Below are 26,540 nucleotides of genomic sequence, written 5' to 3'. Positions count from 1 at the left end.
ACTGGATGGGTAGTCTGTACCGCAACTTTTTGCGATTACATATAGAGATCTGTTCATGAAATAGTTACATTTTCATCGAGTTTTTAGCGACCGTTGTTTATTGAACTCTGGAATATTTCCATGAATTATCAAATAATTAGGGTCTATATCAAATTTTCAACTACATTTGTGTATCATGAACGCTGAGGATACTTCTCTAGCAACATACAAGGTGTTGAAGTTATAATATCATCTTCATGTCCGGTGTGTGAACATACGAGATGTAACGCAATGAGCATACATGCACCTAGATGTAATTTGTCGTTAGCATCAGAATATGGCAATAAGAGTCTCGTGTAATAAGCATGTCATGTAAGCATTTAAAAATATTTCGAAGTATTTATATTGGACGTCGGGATCCCACTAGCTTATGACATATCGCACCCCAGCAAGAACAGTCAAAAAACGAATTTTTTTTCATTTTATGTCACTGAAAAACACATTTCAAATGCCGCAACGTAGCGAAAAACGTTACATCTCTATCTCGCAATTTATCCACTTCAAGGCAGTTGTCAGTTTTATTGTAGGCTGCTTCATGAATCGCCACGGCAAGAACAGCGTGTAAATTTCTGCTATAAAGGAGGTTCGTATTTTCTCTTTTCCCAGCGAAAACTATTGCTGCATTATATAAACCCATTTATAATTATTTATTTTCATAAACTGCACACTTAAAATTGTACCTAATTGATGTTCCTTATTAAATTGTATTAATATACATAAATTATAATTTTCCATTTTCTGTTTTCTAAAAAAATTACTACAGATTTTGAATGATGGAATTTCGAATGACGTATTATATTACAGTACGTAAAAAGAAAATATTATTTGGGGTGGAAAAGTGGCAGAAGTATAACATGAAGTTTATTAACGAAACGAAAACAGTTTTTAGAAAAGCGAGAAAAGTGACACAGTTCAAAAAACTAGTTAATAACTACCTGATAACACGTCTCAATCGACGAGAAGAGAACATGTCTATATTAATATTGTGTAGACAATGTGTAATTTACTGTCAAAAATACTTACTCCAAATTTAAGGGCTATCTATATTATTTCAATATACGTTTTACAGATTTCTTTAAGTCGATTTTTCTCAAACGTCACATTTTTTAGTTGTGCTACAGTTCTTTCCGGGGTGCGAAATGTGTGATAACCAACGAACATTTGTCTTCAGAGAAACATAATTCTAAGCTCAACTATAAGGAAAGTTGTGATTCTCCACACTTTTCTGGTTGGATGTTGCTAACCATTAATCATTTACCCTTGTATATAACTGAAAATCATGAAAATGTGAAGGGAACAGTGATGCATGTGACAGATTACTACATTGTGCGGTGTTCGATACAATGTGTAACGTACTTATTTTTGGATAAATTACTCACAGGCAAAGGTGATGCAAAGAAATATCACAAAATGCTCCTTGATAAATTACAGAGGTGAAGGAGGAAAAATGCTAACAGAGTAGGAATTCTGCTACAAAAAATCTACAGAAAAGCGACAGAATACAAGGCGATGCAGGTAAGAAAGCTGATTGAATATAACAGTTGTTCGCATATCAAAAATTATCATTGTTGGGGATTTTCCTGAAACTAAATGCTTGAAACATAGATTCGCACATAATTGTCCGAGAACACGGAAAGTTCCATAATAATACGGCTTGAAACTTTATTAGCGTCGTGATATAGATAAATGTTAAAAATTAATTTGGCGTTAACTGAACGAAACGAAGAAGCACCCCGAAGATTATATGAGGAGGCTAGCAAACAGGCGATCGCTATTCAAAGAATAGCTTGATTAATGGCCAGATGCTGAAGAATGCAGTAACATTTTATTTGGTACAGAGAAAAGCAGCTGAAGAGAAAAAACTGTACTGGTCGGGCAAATATTGTACTAATACAATTTTGTAGGCTGCTAGACGAAGTACTAATATGGAGAAAAGATTTTTAGCACTTGTTAGGAAGAGATGGCATCAGACTAGTCAAGAATTTGTGGATTCAGTAAAAGTGTTCTGCATCTCCACGTTACAGCAGGTACTGACTTAATGCTTAGGAATGACTATAGCACTCTGAATAGGACCTATCGCCTTGCGGAGAAACTAAAAACGGAGAACATCGAGCAAATGGAGTACCTGCTCGTTCGCTAGCCCTGTTTTCCAACGTTCGTTGAATATTCTTGTGGGACGAATTGTACTGACGATGTGCCATCTTTCTTTGAAAGAGAAGCGAGGAATGGAACAAAGCGCTTCCAGAATTTTTGGATAGCCGCTTAAACAGCCGTTCTTCCACGCTGCTGCCCAAGGTCGTAGTTAAGGAATTGAATGTTCCAACATCCTTAGTGTCAAGAGTACGAGAATTTCGAATTTCAGGCATTACCTCTCACCACGGTCAAAGCAGTGACCGACGGGTCTTCACATAAATACAGAGGGCATCGACGTTTGCGTATAGTTGTCAGTGCTAACAGGCAAGCAATACTGTGTGAAATAACCGGAGAAATGGGTTTGGGACGTACGACGAACATATCTGCTAGGATAGTGCGGCGAAATTTACCGTTAATGAGCTATGGCAGCAGGCAGCCGACGCGAGGGCTTTGGTCAACAGAACATCGCCTGCAGCGCCTCTCCTTGGCTTCTGGCCATATCGTTTCGACTCTAGACGACTGGAAAACAATGGACTGGAAAAACGAGTTCCGATTTCAGTTGATAAGAGTTGATGTAGCGTTCGAGTGTGACGCAGACTCCACAACATTATAGAAGCAAGTTGTCAACAAAGCACTGTGCAAGCCGGTGGTGGCTCCTTAATGATGTCGGCTGTGTTTACATGGAATGGACTGGGTCCTCTGATCCAACTGAACCGATCATGTTCGGCTACTTGGGGACCTGCTCTTCCTGCATTGTTACAAGCAACGAATGCTACAGTTATCCATCCGTTACCCAAACTTGAAGAAGAAGCAACTTTCATTAAAGAAAAATTTAACTTTGCACCACAAAATAAACTAGGTCCATTAAGAAGAAGAAATTGAGTAGTTTTACCTACTCCTCTTACTTCATTCTTTTTTACCTTTCGAAGAAGATGTCGAAGCACCAAGAGTGCCGTCCACATTGACAAGTGATTTGTAAACCAGCATTCGCCGGCGACGACATCTTCTTCGAAAGGTAAAAAGAATGAAGTAAGAGGAGTAGGTAAAACTATTCAATTTGTTCTTCTTAATGGACCCAGTTTATTTTGTGGTGCGAAGTTAATTTCAATTTGTTCTTCTTAATGGACCTAGTTTATTTTGTGGTGCGAAGTTAAATTTTTCTTTAGTGAAAGTATGTTCTTCAAGTTTGGGTAACGGATGGATAACTGTAGCATTCGTTGCTTGTAACAATGCAGGAAGAGCAGGTTTGGAATCCTTTGAAACTAGGGAAATTCTAGCTTACCGTACTATACCTGTTTCTGAGATTATTATTTCTAGTGAGGGTTCCTACCTCTTACCGCACGGGAGTTTGTCTTTGTCTTGTCGTAGACGTTGTAAGATAAATTCCGATTCTAGTATTCACTTATGGGTGAAGGCTAGTGGTCCTTCATCTTTGGAAGATTGTCGTATTGTGGGTGATTGTACTCTATATAATCATTGAAAGCAGTTCTCAAATCGGCCCTTTTAAGGGCCACAAATACTACACATTGATCTTGCCAAAAGCCGAGAAGCGATTCTTCTTGGTGTTTTAGCTCTCTGGGGCACTCTGGGATGCTCTCTGTGGCACTCTGGGTACTCTCTAGGCAGCTCAATAGATGTCGAGCGCAGTCTCTGATGGACATCTTCACCAATTGTTCACGATTGGTTTGAAGAACTTTCTGGACAATTCGATCAAATGATTTGGCCACCCACATCGATCGACATGCATCCCAGCGAACATTTATGGACATAATCTAGAGATCAGTTCGTGCCCAAAATATTGCACCGGAAATACTTCGCAATTATCGACTGCTGTAGAGGCAGAATGGTCAATATATCTACAGGAGACTTCCAACGACTTGTTTTGTCCATGTCACGTCGAGTTACTGCACTACGCCGCGATAAAGGAGTCCGACACGGTGTTAGCAGGTATCCCATGACATTTGCCACGTGAGTGTATAATTACCTTGATTAGGTAGATTTCTAGTCCATTCTGCCCTGCTATTTTCGTGACAGAGAATTCATGTCTCACCACTGAAGTTCAATTTCCTAGGTGTTCTACCGCTATGTGTCGTGTAACAACAGCGTTGTCAACACAAGAATACAGTAATATAGTATCTGTAGTTCTTTTGTTTCAGTAGCTCGTCGAGCCTTTTTTAAGCGTTGGATACGATTCAGTCAGCCGAGCTTCAGTCACCCATACAGAATTTAGATAGGTTTCACACATGATACTTCGCAAACAGGTGACGCAGATGAATACGTAGCATCTGTCTTTTTAGATTTATGAATGACGTTGGACAGTGTACCACAATATCGCCTGTTAACGAAGGTAAAATACCCCCAGTGTCGCAAATACATTATTGGGTCTATCAACAGTGGACTAACTGAATACAGGACAAAGAAGAGAAAATAATATCGATTGGGCCTCAAGGAAACGTAAGAGTACGATCAGTGATTTTTTAGGTTAATAGCCGATGGTGCTGTTGTCTACAGAAAAGAGTCACCAGTTTACGAATTTACGGCTAGACAGACCAACATATAGGCTTACATTATACCCTTTGGTGTACCGAAAAATAGCTGTTCTTAAGCAGAGAGAATGCATAGATGATGCACATATGAAATGGCGTATTCGAATGCGCTATAGTATGACACTTTGTTTATTTACCTAAAGTTACAAATGTGAACCATCATGGAATGGGATGAAAACACGAAGACAGGGTTAGAGGAGAAGTAAGATATGTAGCAATGATTCTGGTAGAGCGCAGTTCATCTGTTAAGGCAAATCACATATATAACATTATAATGCGATCTATTCCAGTCTCACATCAGAGTTGGGAGTCCTTGTTATTGAGCCGGGTGATAGATAAGTCACCACTCAGAGCTATGAACGAGTCTCGAGCAGAGGGAAAGCTGGAGGATAAATATAACATTAGCTCAAATGGCCGCTTCGGTAGCTGCCCGGTCAGTGCGGCGGATTGCTAAGAGACAAGGCCCGGATTCGATTGCCGTGCGGGTCGGAGATTTTCTCCGCTCGGGGACAGGTGTTGTCCGACATTGTACTGCCGAGATGGCTGAATGGGTACGTCCAGAATGGCACTGCTGAGAATGATTGTGTTTTATGGATGGGCGCAGTATAGAAACAGGATGGAACACACACTTTGTTGCAGACTTAACATTATTTTTACCGAAGCCTTCGAAGGTGGGATCCAAAGAACTGCCACTCAACAGACGTTGTTTTGATGTTTCACCCTGTCAAGATTTTTTGTGAGACGCCTCTGTTACTCTCCAGACAGGCGTGGGAGGTACAAAAAAATGAGACGAAGAAGTGTTTAAGAGCAAAAAAAGGAATGTTACATGGGTGATGAAACAATCTTCTGGAGAAAGACATAAGAATTATCTTCGCTGCTGAACATAAAAATGGTAGGACAGGCATCTGATTTAGCAGCATTTCTTTTGAATATATCACTATGTTCGACAATAATGGAGGCCATTCATGAGGTAAAGATTAACTGCAGAGAAAATTGTTGATAAGGAATTTGTTTTATGAATGTCTACAACCTTGTTAAGGGTTAAGTTAGACTTCATATTAGAGCTACATTTAGTCACTTTTGTTTTGCCAAAACGTCAGAAGATCTTTCTGGGAACCAGACAGCTGCTGCTACTCAACAGCTATTCTTTTGACGTTTTACGCCGGCACGAAAGTTTCAATTGATGTATGAAATTATCGTGGCCTTTCAGGGTACTAGGAGCGGCGTTCAATAAGTAATGCAACACATTTTTTCTGAAAGCTGGTTGGTTTTATTCAGGATTGCAATACACCATATCGTTCTCCATTGTTTTGGCTAAAAATTTCTATTTCTCGACATAATCTCATTTCAATGCGACGGCCTTATGCCACCTAACTGGAAGGACTTGCGTGACTGCATAGTGCCACCCTGCTGGTCGGCGTGTGAACCAACGTCTTGTGCATCAATAACCTCCCCATCATCCACGTGCTGTATTCCACGGAGTGTATCATCCATTGGGCCAAACAGATGGAAGTTGGAAGATGCGAGATCCGGATTGTAGAGTCGATGAGGAAGAACAGACCACTGAAGTTTTATGAGCTCCTCTCAAATGCGCAGACTTATGTGAGGTCTTGCGTTGTCATAGAGAAGTAGAAGTTCGTTTGCATTATTGCTACGATGAACAAGCTCGTTTCTTCCATTTTCTGACGGTAGGACATTTCACTTCAGTGCTGACCTTAGCTCCATGTGGAAGGACATCAAACAGAAAAACTCCTTCAGAGTCGCAGAAGACCTTGGCCATGACTTTACCGGCTGAATGTGCGGCTTTGAACTTTTCCTTCGGGGGAGGGGTGGCATGGCGCTACTACATGGATTACAATGTTGTTTACGGTTCAAAGTGATGAACCTATGTTTCTTTGCCTGTGACGATCTTCGATAAAACATTGCCACCATTAGCCTCTTAACACGCAAGCAATTTCGCACTTATGGTCCTCCCTTGCTGTTTATGATCTTCCGTTAGGAGGTAAGGAACACAACAGGCACTCACCTTTGACTACCCCAAGTTGTGGCTGAGTGTATCAGCACTACCAACCGAGACGTCCTGTTGAGCAGCGAAGTGTTTCATTGTGACCCTTCGATCACCCGGAACAGGAGTGTCCGCACGTTACAACACTGTAGGAGTCACAGCTGTGTGAGACCGGCTGGAACGCAGAAGATGGACAGGTTTGCGCAACCTTGTTGCAATGATGACAGACAGGTCGCCCAACAACTCATCGTGTTTTTGTTCACTGCCAGGTCCCTGTACACATTCCGGTTTTCCGCCAAAAGAAACCCAATGACAGCACTTGCTCTGAACGCTTCTCCGTTACATACACTGCTTTGAAAGTTCTGTATAACACCGCCGCCTATCGGAACTTTATGAAACAATATGCGCTGAAACGGGAATCTTCCACGATGTCCCACAACAAATTCCGCATTTTCTCAATGGAATTTTCCAGACAAAAAAATGTGTTACATTACTTACTGAACGCCCCTCGTACGTGTATAAAAGATCTACGTCTTGAACTCACCTTCGGAACCCAAGTTGCTGAAGCATGCCACTAAATCCGAGAGCGTCGGTTTGAACACAGACATTGAGAAAGGTTTCATTGACAGAATGCGGCCGCCAAAGAGAGAAGACATGACTGTGGATTTTTCTTCAACATCATTCTTGGAGATAATTTCCTGCCTCTATTCCCACCTTCACCTTCAGCGAGGGAGAAGGCTGAGATCCTGTACGGCAGTTCTTTTCAGCCAAAAGTCCCAGCATGTTGGGAGAGTGGTAGTTCCGAATATGGGGAGAGTAAAACTAATTACAGCATTTGCCTCACAACAAAAGAAAAATTCCCTAAAGTGTATAGCAGAACGGGGGAATTGGGACTGTCTAAATTTATTTGTGGGAGAACTTGCTTGTGTGTTTGTGTGCTCTGTGTCAGTATAAGTGTCCAGAATTATAAGTGTCCTGGACTAAATCCCAAACTCACCCACAGCGTCTCGGGAAGTGACTGCAAGTGACCCTGTTGACGGCGATGATCTGACCGTCGGATGAGATCGTTAAGATCGGCAACTCACATGATACTATTCAAGACGAGAGATCTACGTGCTGGCACTGTGTTTTTCTCGGCTCTCTTCCCCATATTCATCAAAAACACAAACGCAACATCAAGCTCGACACAAAAGCGGCACAGTAACCTATACAAATCAGACACCAACCCGCGCAACACAATTTAAGGATCACCTACTTCAAAACCCCGTAACTGCCTGCCTTTGCAAAGTTTTGTAGTTGTGGTTTTCAGTTCGAAGGATGGTTGCGTGCAACTCTCCTTGCTACTTTCTCCAGTGCAAGCCTCTTCATCTCCGAGTAACTACTGCAACCTACATCCTTCTGAATTTGTTTAATGATTCATCTCTTGGTCTTCCTCTATGACTTTTACTCCTCCCAGTTGCTTCCCCCAGTACTAAACTGGTCATCGCTTGATACCTCAGAACTTGTCCAACCAACCAATCCGTTCTTCTAGTCAGGTTGTGCCACAAATTTCCCTTCTCCCCAATTCTGTTCAGTACCACCTCATTGGTTACGTGATCTACCCATGTAATCAATATTCTTCTGTAGCACAGCGTTTGAAAAACTTCTATTCTCTTCTGGTCTAAGCTGTAAGTCGTCCATACAATACTTTCAGTAGAAGCTTCCTGACATTTAAATCAATATTCGATGTAAACAAATTTTTGTTCTTCAAAGACTCTTTTCTTGCATTTGTCAGTCTACATTTTATACCCATCTTCTCTAGCACCACATTTCGAAAGCTTCTCTTCTTGTCTAAACTATTTATCGTCCACATTTCACTTCCATACATGGCTACACTCCATACAAATACTTTCAGAAACGACTTCCTGACACTTAAATCTACACTCGATGTTGACAAATTTCTCTTCTTCAGAAACGCTTTCTTTGCCATTGCCAGTCTACATTTTATATTCCCTCTATTTCGACCATCATGAGTTATTTTGCTCCCCAAATAGCAAAACTCATTTACTACTTCAAGCGTCTCATTTCCTAATTTAATTCCCTTAGCATCAACCGATTTAATTCGAATACACTTCATTACCCTCGTTTTGCCTTTGTTGATGTTCATCTTATATCCTTCTTTCAGGACACTGTCCATTCCGTTCAGCTGCTATTCCAAGTCCTTTGCTGTCTCTGATTGAATTACAATATCATCGGCAAACCTTATAGTTTTTATTTATTCTCCCTGGACATTAATTCCTACTCCAAATTTTGCTTTTGTTTCCTTTACTGCTTGCCCAAAATACAGATTGAATAACATCGGGGATAGGCTACAACACTGTCTCACTCACTTCCCAACCAATGCTTCTCTTTCATGCCCCTCGACTCATAACTGCCGTCTGGTTTCTGTACAAACTGTAAAAAGTCTTTCGCTCCCTGAATTTTACCCCTTCTACACTCAGAATTTCAAAGAGAGAATTCCAGTCAACTTTATCGAAAGCTTTCTCTAAGTATACAAATGCTATAAACGTGCGTTTGCCTTTCCTTAAACTATCTTCTATGAGACGTCGAAGGTTCAGCATTGCCTCGAGTGTTCCTAGATCTCTTCAGAATCGAAACTGACTTTTCCTCGAGGTCGGCTTCTACCAGCTTTTCCATTCTTCTGTAAAGAATTAATGCCAGTATTTTGCAGCCGTGACTTATTAAACTGATAGTTCGATAATTTCTACACCTGTCAGAACCTTCTTGAAGTCTGAGGGTATTTCTCCTGTCTCATACATCTTGCTCACCTGAGGGAAGTGTTTTGGCATGGCCGGCTCTCCCAACGCTATCAATAGCTCTAACTCCATGGGCCTTGTTCGGCTTAAAATCCTCATTTTCATCTCCGTCCTCTTCCGTTTCCCTCAAGTACATCTTCCTTGTGTAGACCCACTATACACTTCTTCCATCTTTCTGCTTTCCCTTCTTTGCTTAGGACTGGTTTTCCATATGAGCTCTTGATATTCATACAGGTGGTTCTCTTTTCTCCAAAGGTCTCTTTAATTTTTCTCTAGACAGCATCTATCTCACCCCTAGTGATGTATGCATCTACATCTTTACATTTGTCCTCTAACCATACCTGCTTAGCCATTATGCACTTCCTGTCCTTCTCCTTTTTTAGACATTTCTATTCCCTTTCTCCTCCTTCACTTATTGAATTTTTATATTTTCTCCTTTCACCCATTAAATATCTCTTGTGTTATCCAAGGATTTCTACTACACCTGCTTGATCCTCTGCTGCCTTCACTATTTCATCTCTCAAAGCTACCCATTCTCCTTCTACTATATTCATCCCCCTGTTCTTCTCAATCGTTTCCTAATGCTCCCTCTGAAACTCCCTGGAAGCTCATGTTCTTTCAGTTTACCCAGGTTCCATCTCCTTAAATTCCTGCTTTTTTGTTGTTTCTTCTGTTTTAAACTGTATTTCATAACCAATAAATTGTAGGCACAGTCTACATCTGCCCCTGGAAATGTCTTGCAATTTAAAACCTGCATCCAAAATTTCTGTCTTATCGTTATAAAACCAATCTGAAACCTTCCAGTGTCTGTAGGCCTACTCCACGTACACAATTTTCTTTCATAATTCTTAAACCAAGTGTTAGCTATGATTAAATTATGCTCCGTGCAGAATTCTACCAGGTGGCTTCCACTTTCATTCCTTCCCCCAAGTCCATATTTATCTACTACTTTTCCTTCTCTTCATTTTTCCTACTATCGAATTCCAGTCCCCCATGAATATTAAATTTTCGTGTCTCCTAACTATCTGAATAATTTCTTTTATCTCATCATACATTCCCTCAATCTCCTCCTCATATGCGGAACTAGTTGGCATATAAACTTGTACTGCTGTGGTCGGTGTGGGCTTCGTGTCTATCATGGCTACAATAACGCGATCGCTATACTGTTCATAGCAGCTTATCCACTTCCTAATTTTTTTATCAATTGTTAAACCTACTCCTGCACTACTGATGTTTGATTTCGTATTTATAATATTTATAACCCTGTATTTACCTGACGAGATATCCATTTCCTCCTGTCACCGAACTTCAACCATTTCCTTTCATAAATTTTCTAACCTACCTGCCAGATTAAGGGATCTGACATTCCACGCTCCAATCCGTAGAACGCCAGTTTTGTTTCTCCTGATAACAACGTCATCCTGAGTAATTCCCGCCCAGAGATCGGGAATATCTTACCCGAGAGAATGCCATCATCATTTAACCTCACAGCAGAGCTGTACGTCCTCTTGCTTTCACCCGTTCCCAGTACCAGCACAGCAAGGCCGATTTGGTTGATGTTACAAGGCCATATGAGTCAATCATCTAGACTGTTGCTCCTGCAACTACTGAAAAGGCTGCTGCCCCTCTTTAGGAACCACACGTTTGTCTGGCGTATCAACAGATACCCCTCCTTTGTGGTTGCATCTACGGTACGACTATGTGTATTGCTGAGGCACGCAATGCTCCCCACCAACGGCAAGGTTCATGGTTCACTGGGGGGGAGGGGAGGGGGAGGGGGGGGATGTATTGCTATGGCGCAAAAGCGTGGCGTTCTGAGCCGTCGCCCTAACGATCGGCGACGCTTCTAAGGCAAAGTGTCGAAAAATGTGAAAAAAAGGCAAGTGTTCAGACGTTCCTGTGACGTGTAAGGTTAGTTAATAATGTCAAATTTGAGCCAAATTTTACTACAATCAGCGCAACACAATCGTAGATGTGCCACAGAATGGGGAGGTCGCTATACTCCCACTGACCCACATTTCTCCTTTCTCTTGACGCCTCTGCGATGGTGACATCCTCGACATCTAGAGATGAAATCTCGCTGTTTTTTACGGGTGGCCAAGGAAAGCATTTCAGATATAGCGCTGCTCAAAAGCGACACGAAAAGGACTCAGGGGTTGGTACAAACAGCATAAATGAAACCATCCCTTCCCATGGTGCGTTGATTCTCACACATATCGCTGGTAAAAATGCAGTTCGCAGTGTTATGAGTAACCGACAATGTTTGTAACAACATTAGACACAGCTAAAACGCCCTTCTCTAGGACATCGTCGAGCTGCAACCAATTGAACTTGGTCTGACCCCTTTGGAGTGTAGCGTGATTGCAATTATTGCTGTGGTATAGAGGGGGGGGGGGGCATTAGGGACCTTCAAAACCATATGACGAAATGTGAACGTGATTTGAAGCAGAAGTTTACACTTTTTCAACCCTGTTGGTTCGCGTCATTCTGTGGCGTGGACGCAGGTGGGCAGGGGGGAGGCTGGGGCGGGGTGCGACAGAACGACAAAGGTCCTTCTACCCCCGACTCCCAGTTTGGCAACAGCAAGATGCCATCCGTGCAACTTTGTTGGGAACTTTAAAAATGTCGCTGTACAAAGACACTCATTCACTGATTGCTGTGTTTCGGTGTGACAGGCATTCCTTTCGACAGCCCTTAGATATGCATTCGGGCAGCAAGCGCTAGTTCAACGGCGTAGCGCCAATCAGCTTAGCTGTGTCGAAATGTTTGCCCGTAACGCCAGAGCCTAGAATTCAGTGGATGGATGGCTGTCTCTGTACGGGGACATTATTAAAGCGCCCAAGAAGCGTACGCGGGTGGCAACGAGGGTGCTGCCAAGTTGGTTTGGGGGGGGGTAGTGGGGGGGTGGGGGGAGGGAGGCAGTGTCTCAGAAGGATCAATTGTAGTTTTATTCAGTCACTTGTCAATGTTGCACCCTCCCGCGATCACGGGATTCAGGCGTCGTACAACTTTCCTAAAATGGTTCTGAAACTTCCGTAGTGGCTCCACCCTGTATAGCACAGCAAAAATTGCTACCGCGTTACTTTCCAAAGGGGAGAGAAGTGCTGAATCGTCTGGGGCGTGTCAGCAGTGTCGATCGAAATCAGCCCAATGACTTATTAATATTTTTCCCCATAGTCGACCCTATATTTACTACTTAAATTTATGAATGTCAGCGTATTTCGTCTTACACACTTTTCTGAAAATTATACAATTTTATAGCAATTTTGTTTAAAACCGCCCTTACTGTTAAGTGAGGTGATGTGAAGATAACACGTTTCTGACACTCATGCTGTGCATCATTTTTCTTCTTCCTTTGTTTGCACATTACAAAATTTCTGGATCATGTTTCCTTGATGTGATATGCGTGGGAGGGGGGGGGGGGGGGGGACGGGGGAGAGGAAGGTGGACCTGAAAACGACTGCTTATAACTCGTAAACTATCGAACGAAATCGAGTGTGTTATATACCGAGTTCTGAGCTTTCCAGTGGTGTATAACTTGTTAGGCCATATGTTAACAGGGAAGAAGAAACACTAAGCAGAAGCTACGGCTGCTCGGTCCGTCTCGTAGCCAGCATTGTAATAACGGACTTGAAACCTGGCGGCCGGCTGTGAGCCTATGGCTTAAGAGCTTCGCCCTGCTGCTCATCGCTCTGCAAACTGTCGCTTTCGACTCAGAAATGTGGGGGAATCAAAGCCCCAAGGAAAGGTGTGGTTTCACTGAAGCACTTTGTTGTGTACATAGTTCCGCGTAGTCAGCGCGTACACAAGTTTCCCACTAGAGCGCACCCCGCTAAGCACAACAGCGCAGGCGCAGCGCTCGTCCGTCTCCGCACTACGAGATGGCGCTATCTTAGAACGGACCAAATTCTGCTTCCGCCGATCCGCGTATTAATATGTAACGCAGCCAATGAGATTGCTGCTAACGCAGAGCATTTTCTCCTCGCGGATCACACTCGCGCAGTGATACCTGAAAGTGCGAGGTATTAAAACGAGTGTACAGACCTCCGATCAGTCAGTCTGCATTTGTCTGCACCAGTCTGTACCAGTCTGCATTAGTCTGTACCAGTCTATAGTCTTCAGTCTGCACCTAATACGATTACCATATTCCTGTACATAGCCATGAAGATAATTGTATAGACACTTTGTCAAGTATCTGCCTGTTAACTTGGTGAATGGATTCATTTCATGCATATATGTGAGAATAAGATTAACATACCAAGACCAAAGGAACTTCAGATTGTCAATTGTAAATAGCATCCAGAACCAAGTTAAGTTATTTTTATGCTTGTTATTATTTTAATAAATGTGTTCGAAAATTAATAAAGTTCTGTTTAAAGTTGGTTACCGTCACTCTGCTACTCTAAGCGTGCAAGTGGAATTTCTATCGTCTGACCCAACGTCAGAAGATAAACACGCCACGATAAGACCACGAGACATATTGCTGACACTCGCCTACTTCGTTAGAGCGACAAGACAAATAATCTGATGGTGTGTGTACTGAAGGTCTTACAGTACGCACACCAAATACTTTATGCCGCCCCCTGAGACCTTTTAGTGTCTATTTTGAGCGTGAAATGTTTTCCACGGCCACTCATAAGAAAGCAGTGTGATTTCAACGCTGGGCGTCGCTGTTGAGCTCCATCGCAGAGGCGTCAAAAGAAGGCGTGAAATGTGGGTAAGAAAGGGACCGGCGACCTTCCCATTGTGTCAAACGCTGTGGCACTGGACAGACTTGTGAGAATCTGGTGCGACTGTGACATAACTGATCCAGCTTATACGTCACATGAACTCCTGAGGTCTGGCCTTTTTTCCGCATGTGTCGACACTTTGTAGTCTGAAGCATCACCGAGCCCGAGACTGACGTCGCAGGACACCACGCTTTCGCACCATTACAGAGGAAGATCGCAGGCATCTCTGAGCCAACTTTCAAACTTCTGCGTCGCAATGGGGGTCAATTACTGGGTTTCGAAGTAGTGGCCCTTTAGTTATGTTACGCGGTGTATTAAGATGCGGCACATTTAGCAAAAGAAAAATACCAACAAGCGCAAAGAAGTTAAACCATTCCAATGAAGGCATGCCAGCTCTCGGTGTCGGTCAGCTAAACATGCCATACAAGTTTAACTAAGTAGTAATACAGGGTGAGCCCAAAGTCTTGCCCTGACGGTAAAAATTTATAACAGAATAACCGTTTGATGCCGTTACATAGGTTAGTGTTACTAGTTGTTGTGACCAATAGATGGCGCTAGTGCTCCACAACACCGACGCCGTCTGTTAGGTCACGTTAGTTGTTGGAGAAATGGCGTCGAAGCAGGAGAAAGCGCAATGTGTGTTTTGATTTTACGAAACGAAATCGCCCATCAGTGTTCAGCGTAAATTTCGGGCTTCTTATTGGCACAGCCCTCCTGACGTTAAATCAGTAAAGCGATGGTATGCGAAGCTTAACGAAACGGGCAGCGTCGAAGATTGTCCACGAGTGGCGGGCCTCGTGTGAGTGATGCAACTGCTAATCGTGTTCGGCAATCGTTTCAGCGGAGTCCGTGTAAATCAACTCGTCAAGCATCACGTGAACTTCAAATACTGCAAGCAAGTGTGATGAAGTATCTTCATGAAAGGCTTAGGTTGCATGCTTACAAAGTGCAAATCGTGCAGGCCTTGCAACCGAATGATTTTCTGACACGTGCTGAGTTTGCAACTGAGATTCTAAACAGGATCGATGGCATTAACGATTACTTAAATCGCATGTGCTTTACCGATGAATCCACCTTTCATGTCAGTCGAATGGTAAATAGGCATGAAGTCTGTATATGGGGTTCAGAGTCTCCTTATACTACACAGTCACAGCGAGACAGCGAAAAAGTGAATGCTTGGTGCGGCGTCAAGCATAACAAGGTTTTGAACCGTTTTTCTTCGCGGAAAAATCCATTACCGCTAACATTTACTTAGACGTTCTGCAACAGTTTATTCCCCCACAGTTAGAAGAATATCAACCATGGATAATTTTCCAGCAAGATGGAGCACCCCCCACTGGGCTTTGATAGTGCGTGATTTCCTGGATGAAACATTTCTGGATCGGTGAATTGTAAGGAATGGTCCAACACCCTGGCCACCCTGCTCTCCAGACATTAAGCCCCTTGCCTTTTTTTTCTGGGGCTATATCAAGGACAGAGTCTTCGTCACGCCAGTAGCTGACGTCGACGAACTGAAGGCTAGGATACAAGCTGCTGTGGGTACTGTGGCAGAACACATGTTACGAAACACCTGTCAGAACTGGAATTCTGCCTCGACATTCTCCGAGCTACCAAAGGAGCAAACGTTGAGGTTTACTAACGTAAGTGGTCTTAAAAAAACTAGTAACGCTATCCTATGTAACGGCATCAAATGTAAATTATTATGTCATACGGCTATTCTGTCATAAATTGTTATAATCGGGACAAGACTTTGTGCTCACCCTGTATTTTATTGAAGCACTTGGAGTCGCTTAATGTTCCATAAACTGTGTCCGAAGTAAACAACTTCCTTTTGTTCCAGGGCACTCGTCGAGCATTCACTCTTAAAATCTGCTCCTACTTAATCGTATTCCTTAACTACAGGAAGCATACTGATTTCCTAGTAATCAGCAGAAACTTGGTCTCATTTAAGTAAAGACCATCGTTATAAATCCGAAAACGTAAAAAATACACTTGTTCCGATCAGAGAATTTTATTTACTTGTGTTGCACACATAGGACTTCGTATTGTCCATGTCAAATATGAGGACTAGTATTCGGGTAAGCATGCTGCTGTTGGCTGATATCTGCATGCAGGATATGAATATTAATGTACGTTCTACGTGGTAATAAGCTATGCCTGCTAACGGTGTCCGAGATACCCGCCAGAGATGGTTCCTCAATATTCATAAGCAGCACGCAGTCTGCTCGAGATACCCGCAGCTGTCATTATCTGCCGTTTAGTGGTCGATAAAGGGATGCTAGGCTGAAACGCACAGTGTATGTGGCAGAACAAAGCGTGTGTGCGATCGGAGGATATGAGGTTATTAATCATGTCTAAACGTGAATTTGCTATTTATAAAGAGATCTTAATGTAAATTGGCAAATGATTAACTCAACTGATGTTAAAGCAAAACAGTGAGATTACTGTGCCATAGATGCTTTATCTTAAACCGTAGTTTATTGCATACGAGCACTGACGTGCGCTGTTCGCACTTCTTTTTAGTGTCACGTAATAGCGTTTGGCAGAACCAACAACTTTCCTTTGTGGAGCCCTCTTACAGGACGTTTCTAAACATTTATAACAAACTTTGGGGAGTGATCGTAATTCTGTCGTTTAGTGTACAAAATACGAGTTTACAGTGTATCGGATGACATTCAGTATTTCCTATAAGATTGTTGTCAGCGGGAAAAATTTTTAAATACACGCAAAGGAAAGGTAGGGAGTATCCCATATGATAATGTTTACAATGTATACACTGTGTTAAAAGAGTGCCACGTATTCATGTAGGGAGTAGTAGCGGTTAAAACTAGAAGTTCGTATATTATAATGATATGTCTGGAAACCAATACATGAAATATGGGCTAAGCAGACAGTAATGGCTGTGCTGCGTGTGGTTAACACTCACCCCGAAACTTCCTTCATCCCTTCTTCACAGGGGATGACGCACTCTTTCAAACACACGTGGCTCTATCAAGACTGGGTCACTTGCATTCATCACACACCGCTGTAAAGTCTGCACATTGTCGATGGGCTAGTTTCACACACCAACGCGCTTAAATATTCCCATATCCAGAAAGACAACGGATTCAGGTCCACTGAAAGGAGAAGCCATGCTACTGGACGTCCTCGCCCACGAAACGTTACTGTCGCACGCTCCTTTTAAAATGCTGTGGTGCACCTTCGTGCGAGAACCACACTTATTGTCTCTCTGGGAGGCTAACGTTCTCCAGTGCAAATGGTAATTTATTGAACAGAAATCGGCACTGCAAAACACCTGTTTATCTGTTTTCTAAAGTGTATACCTCTAAGAAATGTCACTGACAGTTCCTGCTGATACGTTGGTACTGAATCGATTCAGAAGCCCCACATCAATCACGATTCCTCGCGTATACGCACCTTCCCGCACATGAGTATTTTCGTTATTTACTGTGCCGTCCCTCGTGATCCTCCCTCATCTATAAACAAAATTATGGCTGTGAACTGCGGATCGTAGCACAATATCACGGTGGTCTGCTCGTTTCCGCGAAGGTCCGATGAGCACTGGGGATAACCCAAGAAGTGGAAGGCCATTAACTGCAACAGACTACACCTCTCAGGTTGTTGGTAATGCCATTTTGAGAGCGGATCGACGAAAAACATGTGAGGGAACTGCATATGAGGCCAGAAGGTCTGTCACTTCAGTTTACAGAAACATAACAGAAAATATTATATGAATGAAGAGCAGAAAGCAGCTTGCAATAGAATTGCTTCGACTTTACCGAGCAGATGGAGAACAGTTTATGAAAAAAGATTTTGCACTTGATGGGACCCGGATACGAGACTTTTAGCCAGAACTGAAGTCTCAGTCATCACAATGGAAAAGTTCTGACTCTTCACGCCTAAAAAATTCCGCCGCTAACAATTGTAGGTAAAAGGATGACATCTTAGCGTATGGTATGAAAGGGGTCATAGTTATAAATGGAGTGCCCAGTGACGTCTGTAACAGGCTCGTACTACAAGCTATTTCTGCAAAATGTTCTTCTCCCGGAAATTCGTCAGAGAAGGCCTGGTATACTTGCAGCTGTTGTCCTCATTTTGCACAATAATGCAAACCCTAGATTGCCCTACCAGTGAGAGAAACGCTCGACAAATGCGGATGGGAAAATACTTCCCCAGCCACCATACAGTGCTGTTATGAGTCCACCAGACTTCGATTTGTTTCCCAAATTGAAGGAGAATCTCTGTGAGGAAAGTTTTTATACAATTGATGAAGATTCCATTGAGGTGACCCGAATAACCAGACAGCTCGACAATTAAGGTGCCCTACCCGAAATACAGAAGTTGCCAAAGCGATGGGTAGCTGCCAAAAGTAACAATGGAGACTATATTGAATATTTTGTAAAATATTTTCTTCAGATTCAACTTGCAGCCTGCAGAACTTTTGAAATGACTTTCACGGTTGTAGGACGTGCAGAAGACAGTTTGAGACTAGCTGGAGAAATCTAAGGAAAATGTAATCCATCCAAGAAAAAAGTGGCTATTTTGGCCGTTTGTCGATAAATGCTTCTTAGCCTCAGACGTTTACAAAGTAGGCTTAACGGAGGAGACATAGAAGATCCTAAACAGAGCTAATATCTCGTTACAACTTCGTTTAGTAAGACCGTTACAGAGATGCTCATCAGACTCTAACAACAAGCCCTGCAAAAGAAGATATGTGCATCATGGAGAAGTTTACTACTGAAAGTCTCCAAGAGAGGACGGGCTGTATAACACTTCCTCCCGCGTACGTCTCGTGAAATGACCACAACGAGACAATCAGTGAAATTAGAGTTCATACATTCCTCCCACACACCATTCCTGAATGGAACAGGATTTAGGGGGAGGTTATATTGATACCAGAAACTCCCTCCGCCACATACCATTAGGTGGCGTGTGGAGTAAAGATGCGAATCAAACAATGAAAGCGTATATTCTGCATGGTTTGCGCTCCGTTTCAAGAAAAGCTAGTTTTTCACGTATCTCAATCTCAATGCCCTCATATTTCTCAAGTACCGTGTGTGGCATACAATAATAAGAGTACAATTATGCGAGTTGCTTCAGTGATATATGTGGGTTTTGCTTGCAAATATAATTGCTAATAAAGTTCATAGCAAAGAAATGATACATTAAAATGTACTGCCTGATGCCGAAGTTTTACTGCGTGAATAGCCAAAATGTAGCAATTGATACACATTTTCTGTTACTTTCTGGCGAGGGCCAGTGAGGGGAAGTTTCGAAAAGATCTGACTACATGGGCAAAATTTGTTGCAAGCCGCTATGTGCTCTCATCCTTAAATACTGAATCAATATAGTCCACGTAATTTGCGCACCGTCGGTTACTCTGCCTCCAGACATATACACAGTTTTTAACTTTAATAACTGACTTATTGTGTTCCAACTTTAATATAAGATTGTACCTCTTAATGGGAAGGTTATGACAGCATTTTTAAATTTTAAATTTGGTCTATTATCATATGAGATACAGAATATCAAATTTTTGTTGGTCCTGGAAGCAGTCAGACAGGAACCACGTAGTGGGTCTGGTGACCGTAGCCGGTAAGTAATACTGATTGTGAAAGTTTGTATCTTCACAGAATATTCGTCTTTCTTTTCCATGGTAAAAGTGCACTTCCGAAAGGAAGCACAAGTCCCTACATTACAGGACTTGACACTGATAATGCTATCTCGATACAGGATAACTGCAACGGTTTCAGTTTGCTCCTACCCCACAGCAGTGAAATATATTGCGACAATTTGAGCTAGTTCTAGTTCACTTCCTCTGGCTTCCCATGTGGGAACACTATCCGAGCGAAGTCTCCCAGCAACGTCGCACATCGATTCTGTGAAGAATACATCAAGACATCAAACAGCAGATGTAACAGAGGCTTTAGCAAGTCTGCCTTACGCACGAGTAGGAATAGTGAGACACGAGTCCTCGCATTTACATTCCGTTTTACATTTAATTTTCCAAGTAACGATTCATCGAGTCAAACAACCGTGTTTGGCTCTATATTCTATTTCTATTCCCATTACTGCTGTGTTGTGTTACGAAACAGGGCTGATATCGCAAACAGGAGCCTTACTCTTGCCGATGTAAGATCGTCTAATGCGAAACACATCTACAGACGTACACAACAACTTACGAAAAAACAATAACAATACTCGCCCCATTCATTGTTAGTACTTTTCCTTCATACGTTTCACATGTGGCTCAAAGCGGCGTCTGATTTCACATATTTTACATAAGGAACGAATTAAACATGTCACACATAATGGACAAAGTTTCGAGATTGCAGCTGCATGACGTCGACTTCTTCCCTCGATATTTCGGCTGTCAACCATGCAACCATCTTCAAGTGTGCGTTTAGCTCTGTAGATTGATAGTTCACGTCGCTGTACTGAAAATTTGCGTGGAGACGGATGCGCAGAGGCAGCCGCTGCTTAAGCGACGTTTGTTGAGTTTCGTGCCTTCTTCGTGTATTGCTCCACCTAAGCCTCAAAAGTGCGTGCGTAATGGTGATACTACATACGCGATCTCTGTCTGAATGCGGGCTCGCGGAGCTAAGATTCAGACGTGAAATTAATAAAATTAACTATCATTAGAAGTGTCATTAGTCATAGAACGTTTCCTTCCTGTATATATTACGCAAATCACTGGTTCCCACGCCTTATACTATTGAAAACCGATAACAGGATTAATCAGATCTTCCGCTAAACGTATATCTACTGACTCCTTAATTGCATAATCCCAGAAGGATTTCGTCAAGGCCAAGATTTCCACGGCAGATCTCCCGAGGAGATCACGAATGTAAAATTAGAGAGATTAGAGCGCGCACGGAGGCTTTCAGACAGTCGTTCTTCCCGCGAACCATACGCGACTGGAACAGGAAAGGGAGGTAATGACAGTGGCACGTAAAGTGCCCTCCGCCACACACCGTTGGGTGGCTTGCGGAGTATCAATGTAGATGTAGATGTAGAACCAGGAAAGACTTTGAGGAAAGAGCATCTGATTCGGCAGAACTTAAACCAAAACTCTTTTAACGTTATGTAGATGATAATTTTTGCAGTGTGACCCCATGGTGAAGAAGAACCATCACGCTTTCTGCAGCAGCTGAATTCAGTCACGAGAATATCAAATTTACGATGGAAGTGGAGAAAAACGGCTGCCTGCAGCTTTTGGATGTGTTGGTCTGTCATAATATCGATGGATCACTCGAGCATTCCGTTTATCGTAAGCCCACATATACAGACCCGGTATTTGCAGCTACCACCCATCACAAACTATGGGCATTCTTCGAACATTGGTGCACCGAATACATGTTGAGTCCATTCTGTTTGATGTAGACAGCTTCGCAAAGGCCGTCTCCAAGGATAATATCCACATTAGATCAGCGCAGTTTTGAGAAGGAAGAAATCACCCACAAAATCAAAAGGAGAAGGAGCGGTTCAAGTCCAGGGGGTTCCTCCCTTACATCGGCAATATTTCGACTAAATTAGACAGAATCTTAAGGAAAGATCATGCCAAAGTAATCTTCCTCACACTTGCAAAGACTTACGCGCTTCTCGGTTCGGCGAAGGATGACCCGGGATTGCCGAGAGCTAGAATCTACAGAATACTTTGCCAGTGTGGCAAAGCCTACGTTAGTCAGACAACGCGCACAGCGTGTGAAAGGCGCTTTGAACATGATCGCTAGATGTGCCTTTCACAGCCGTGTAAATAAGCCATAAACCGAGCATTGTATGTCAACAGGACATTCCAAGGATTATTCTTTTCGGTATAAAGTTAGCGAGGTAAACTAGCAGTCTCTAATGTGTGAATTCCTAAGGGACCAAACTGCTGAGGTCATCGGTCCCTACATTTACACATTACTTAAACTAACTTCTGCTAGGAACAACGTACACACGCCCATGCCCGAGGGAGGACTCGAACCTCCGGCAGGAGGGGCCGCGCAGTCCGTGACATGGCGCCTTAAACCGCGCGGCCACTCCGCGCAGCCAGTCTCTAGTATTAACCACACACTTGAAGATGGCTCAAGGGCTGTCAGCCGAAATATCGTGAGAATAAGTCGTCATTCGGCTGCAACCCCGAAACTCCATGGAATACACTTTAAGCCGGTAAATTTCACATATCATGTAATGGACATGTTCAGCAAACATTTTAGCCACACAATGCTTTTACGTAGAGGAGATAGTACACCTACGCTGAAATCTGTCAGATTCACCCGAAGAGTCTAGTGCTCCTTGTAAAGCACAAAGCCTCTCAGCGACTGCTTGGCTATTTTGCTGCCATGACTCACCTTGTTGACGGCGACGAGGCTGGCGCCGCAGTTGATGAGCATCTGGACGGCGTCCCTGTGGCCGTGCCACGCCGCCATCAGGATGGGCCGCATGCCGTACTGTGGACATAAAAGCAACACGTTACCTGTCGTTCTGCCCTACACGTCAGCTCTTATTTAATTTGGTTTTTGGCTCAGTGATTTACGAATTTTCTTGAAATTTACAATGTAAGGATACGCGTACACTGACGTAAAAGAATCGCAGTGCCAAGAAGGACTCGTGCGACGTAAACGAGAGTTGGTAGACGTGTTGTGAGTGTGTGGGTTTTATTTTGTGAAGTTGCACAATGGATCGATCCAACAAGTACCCTTTGGCTCCTGCAAGAAACAATTTCCACCTCACACTACCACAGAAGTCAGAAAGACGCTCCTAATGTACCAACAAGAACTGCTTGAAAAACATTCCGCAACAAATATCTTGTGGAGTCGTCCGCTGTAAGGAAAAGACACAAAAATATTCTGTATATTCTTACGTAACTAGTGGAATAGTTTTATATGGGAATATTGCTAATTAATGTAAGAAAAACACTAAACGAACGAAAAATATTATTTACTACAGAAAATTCTGAGAAATCTAGTGAAACTTTTTCTTATAGAATAATACAAAATTTCTGGGTTATTTTCGGAACAGTAGATTGCCTCTTGTAGATAGGAATGGTATTATTTTACAAAGTATGGAAAGGTTCTTTTCTACTTTTCTTTAAGAATGTTATTTACTCGGCAGAATGGATGAGGGCCACGCCTACAAAACTTAAATAACTTTTCTAGGTACGGTCAAGGCTGTCGGATGAGAAATGTAGTGGGGTGTACTGTTAGGGAGGACATATGGGGCTTACATACGCTGTGGCGCACAATACCTTGAGCTGCGTCGACTGCTGCCTTCGTCGCTCGTTGCTGACAAATAACACAACTATCTCTTTCTATCTGGATTGTCCCTCGCCAATCAAACTCTCCCTACGCCTTGATGAAGACAAGGACTCCTATCCGCCCCTAATCTGACTATTCGCGTGGTACACCAGTCAGATAACCATTCCACCGCGATGCCACTCAATCCTCGCTCGCAGGCATTTAACTACTACTGTGTCCGTGTTCACACTGCACAATAAGTGTGGCGGCCAACACAGTGAACAACGCTTAATCGCGAGTGACTCAATATAGAGTGTCACTCCGATTCGCTAACGACAGAGGTACTCTCTAAGTGAAGTACTGAGGAGAGACTTTGTTCCTCGCTCTTTGCGTACACGTACGAGCGCATTCGCTATCGTTATGTGTTCCCACTCCAAGAGCGACAACGAAACGGCCGCTTTTTCTGGAAAAGTTGCAAGGCTATATCATTCACTGTCTTCCCTCATTCCTCTCACTCTTTGCGTCAGAAATATTCCGCCAATCAGCGTTGCTCTTTTAAACGGGAGAATGGCGTTTCATTTGAGTCGACCAATGCGGAAATCTGTAGCATCTTCGTTAGGCGTACAGTGTCCTCCTGTGAGAACTCCGTAACTACGCAGTCGCTCCGTGAAAAAATGCGTCTTCTGGGCGCTCCCACACAATGTAGCGGAATTTGCTTTTAAGCCGAACACGAGGGTCGTCATCCCTTCGCTCCCGCAAAAGCTGTCTTTTTTCTGGGCGGTCGCTTCGGCCAAAGTAGGTATGTTGTTAACCCACCCCTCTGAAGGAACGGTCTTCCCAGCGGGCTCGTTTCCTCTTTAGAACGAAAATTCCTGTGCCCGTCATGTTGTGTACGCCAGCCTCGACTTTTTCAATCTCGGTGCGCACTTGCAATTTACTTATTAAATTTGCATATCACTTACATGAATTCACACAAAATTGACTCTACCTTATCGAGCTTGGGTTCGAATGAAGCGTCTTGATGTGCAGAATAAAATTGTGAGGATGGAATCTGTAAGAAATGAAGGTCAGGAGACCACGCCACCTTACAATGTTTCAACTGCTAAAAGATGATGTAACGCCACAATCAGTATCAAGTCAGGTTTGTTTTAGATAACCGTTGTAACGGCCGTCAGCGGTAGTTATCTTTCAGATTGGACGTGATGTGTTGATGTCAATAAAGAATGTCTTTAAGGCGCCAAAGATGCCTTTAACGACACCTCATTGAGCTTCATCGAGGTCTTGTAATAGGACTACGAGAAACTTGGTGTTCCTTTTGCAATATTTCAAAAAGACTTGGCAGAAACGTCGCCGCTGTTCACAACTGCTTGCATCGGTGCTCTCGAGAAGGTACTGCCGCAAGAAGACCGTGCTCCAGACGTTCACTTGGCATTATCGAGAGAGGAGACCATCGTGTTTGGCATATGGCTCTGGTGCATCATACTGCTTGTGCAGCAGCAATCTGACCAGAGGTTGGCAAAACAGCGAGACAAATAACTTTTACAAATACTGTTACTTCAAGGACAGTTCCGACCCACATGTCCTGCAGCATTCATTCCACTGATCACAAACCACCGCCATTTGCGGCTTCAGTGTTGTCAAGTGGAAGTTCATTGGTGGGGGCAAAGTGGAAGTCTGTTTTGATTTCTGATGAAAGCTGGGTCTAAAGTTGTGCCAATGATGGCCGTTTTTTGGTTAGATGGAGGCCAGTTGAGGGCCTGCAACCAAGCTATAGCCTCAGGTGTGATTTCGTACGATTGCAGGAACGCCGGCCGGAGTGGCCGAGCGGTTCTAGGCGCTACAGTCAGCGCGGTTCTAGGCGCGACCGCTACGGTCGCAGGTTCGAATCCTGCCTCAGGCATGGATGTTGGTGATGTCCTTAGGTTAGTTAGGTTTAAGTAGTTCTAAGTTCTAGGGGACTGATGACCTCAGATGTTAAGTACCATAGTGCTCAGAGCCATTTGATTGCAGGAACGCTCTCGTGGTTATCCCACGCACCCTGGCTACGAAACTATACGTCAGTCTGGTGATTCGACAGTTCATGGATGGCAGCACGCCAGGGGATGTTTCACAACAGGATAGCGCTCGCCCAAATATCGCTGTTCTAACTCAACATCCTCTGCAGAGTGTCGAGATGTTGCCTTGACCTGTTCGATCACCAGATCTGTCCCCTGTCGAGCACATATGGGACACCATTGGATGACAACTCCAGTGCTGTCCACAAACAGCATTAGTACTGGCCGATCAGAGTTAACAGGTATCGAACTGCATCCCACAAACTGACATCCGGTACCTGTACAACACAGTGCCTGCACTTGTGCGTGCCTGCATTCAAATTTTTGGCAGTTTAACCGGTTATTAATTTATCAGTATTTTTCACATTTTCAATGGCTTATCTCGTGCTTACATTACTCTGTGATCTTTCAGTTTTAAGCATTGAAGAATATGTTGCCTAAACAAATGTACTGCCGAAATTTCATTACTCTACATTAATAATTTTTTGGTGTTGCGACTTTTTCCCGCATTGTATATGACTGGTAGTACAGTCTCCTGTACTCAACAGATACATTTAACACACGTTCGTGTGGTCCCGCGGGTTGGGGCCATTACTCGTGGAGGAAGAAAACCCATTCCGACCAAGTGGCTGAACCAATCTCACGGTGCCTCCCACCCAAAAACGCCATGCGACTCCTTCCATTACCATGGAAATTTTGGTATTGTGCAAGGATATTTTAAGATTGTACCCGTTCATTTCGTTTAGCCAATTGACTGTTTGCTGGCGGTCTTCTTCACTGTGAAGTGTTATTGCTTTATCATCTGAAAACAGCAGATTAGGACAAGAAATATCCGAGCGCTTACTAGTTCTTTCAGCAAATGCTATTCCACGTCCACGCTGTAAACCCTGCCATGCCACTCAGGTTTGATGTATCAGAGGTGAGAGGATAAAATACGAGCCTCCAGTTCCATAAAATAAAACATTTTGGCGGAGGGAGACAACTCTGACAGTAAACTGGCAGGTGAGTATGCCACAT

At 43.2% G+C, this 26,540-nt stretch overlaps 1 protein-coding gene across 4 annotated transcripts in view; it reads right to left on the bottom strand.

Moving 5' to 3' along the window:
- Positions 1-26,540, bottom strand: part of LOC126412339 (ankyrin repeat and death domain-containing protein 1A-like) — a 692,368-nt gene that overhangs the window by 187,564 nt on the left and 478,264 nt on the right. For all 4 annotated transcript variants that reach the window (XM_050081884.1, XM_050081882.1, XM_050081885.1 and 1 more), the window contains exon 5: positions 22,585-22,683. In XM_050081884.1, the coding sequence (XP_049937841.1) occupies positions 22,585-22,683 (99 nt within the window). The remainder of the gene's footprint in view (positions 1-22,584; positions 22,684-26,540) is intronic.

This window comes from Schistocerca serialis, chromosome 7 (assembly GCF_023864345.2).
Source record: "Schistocerca serialis cubense isolate TAMUIC-IGC-003099 chromosome 7, iqSchSeri2.2, whole genome shotgun sequence".
NCBI lineage: Eukaryota > Metazoa > Arthropoda > Insecta > Orthoptera > Acrididae > Schistocerca > Schistocerca serialis.
The sequence above is the reverse complement of the archived record's forward strand: the minus strand, read 5'-3'. Positions and strand labels throughout refer to the sequence as shown.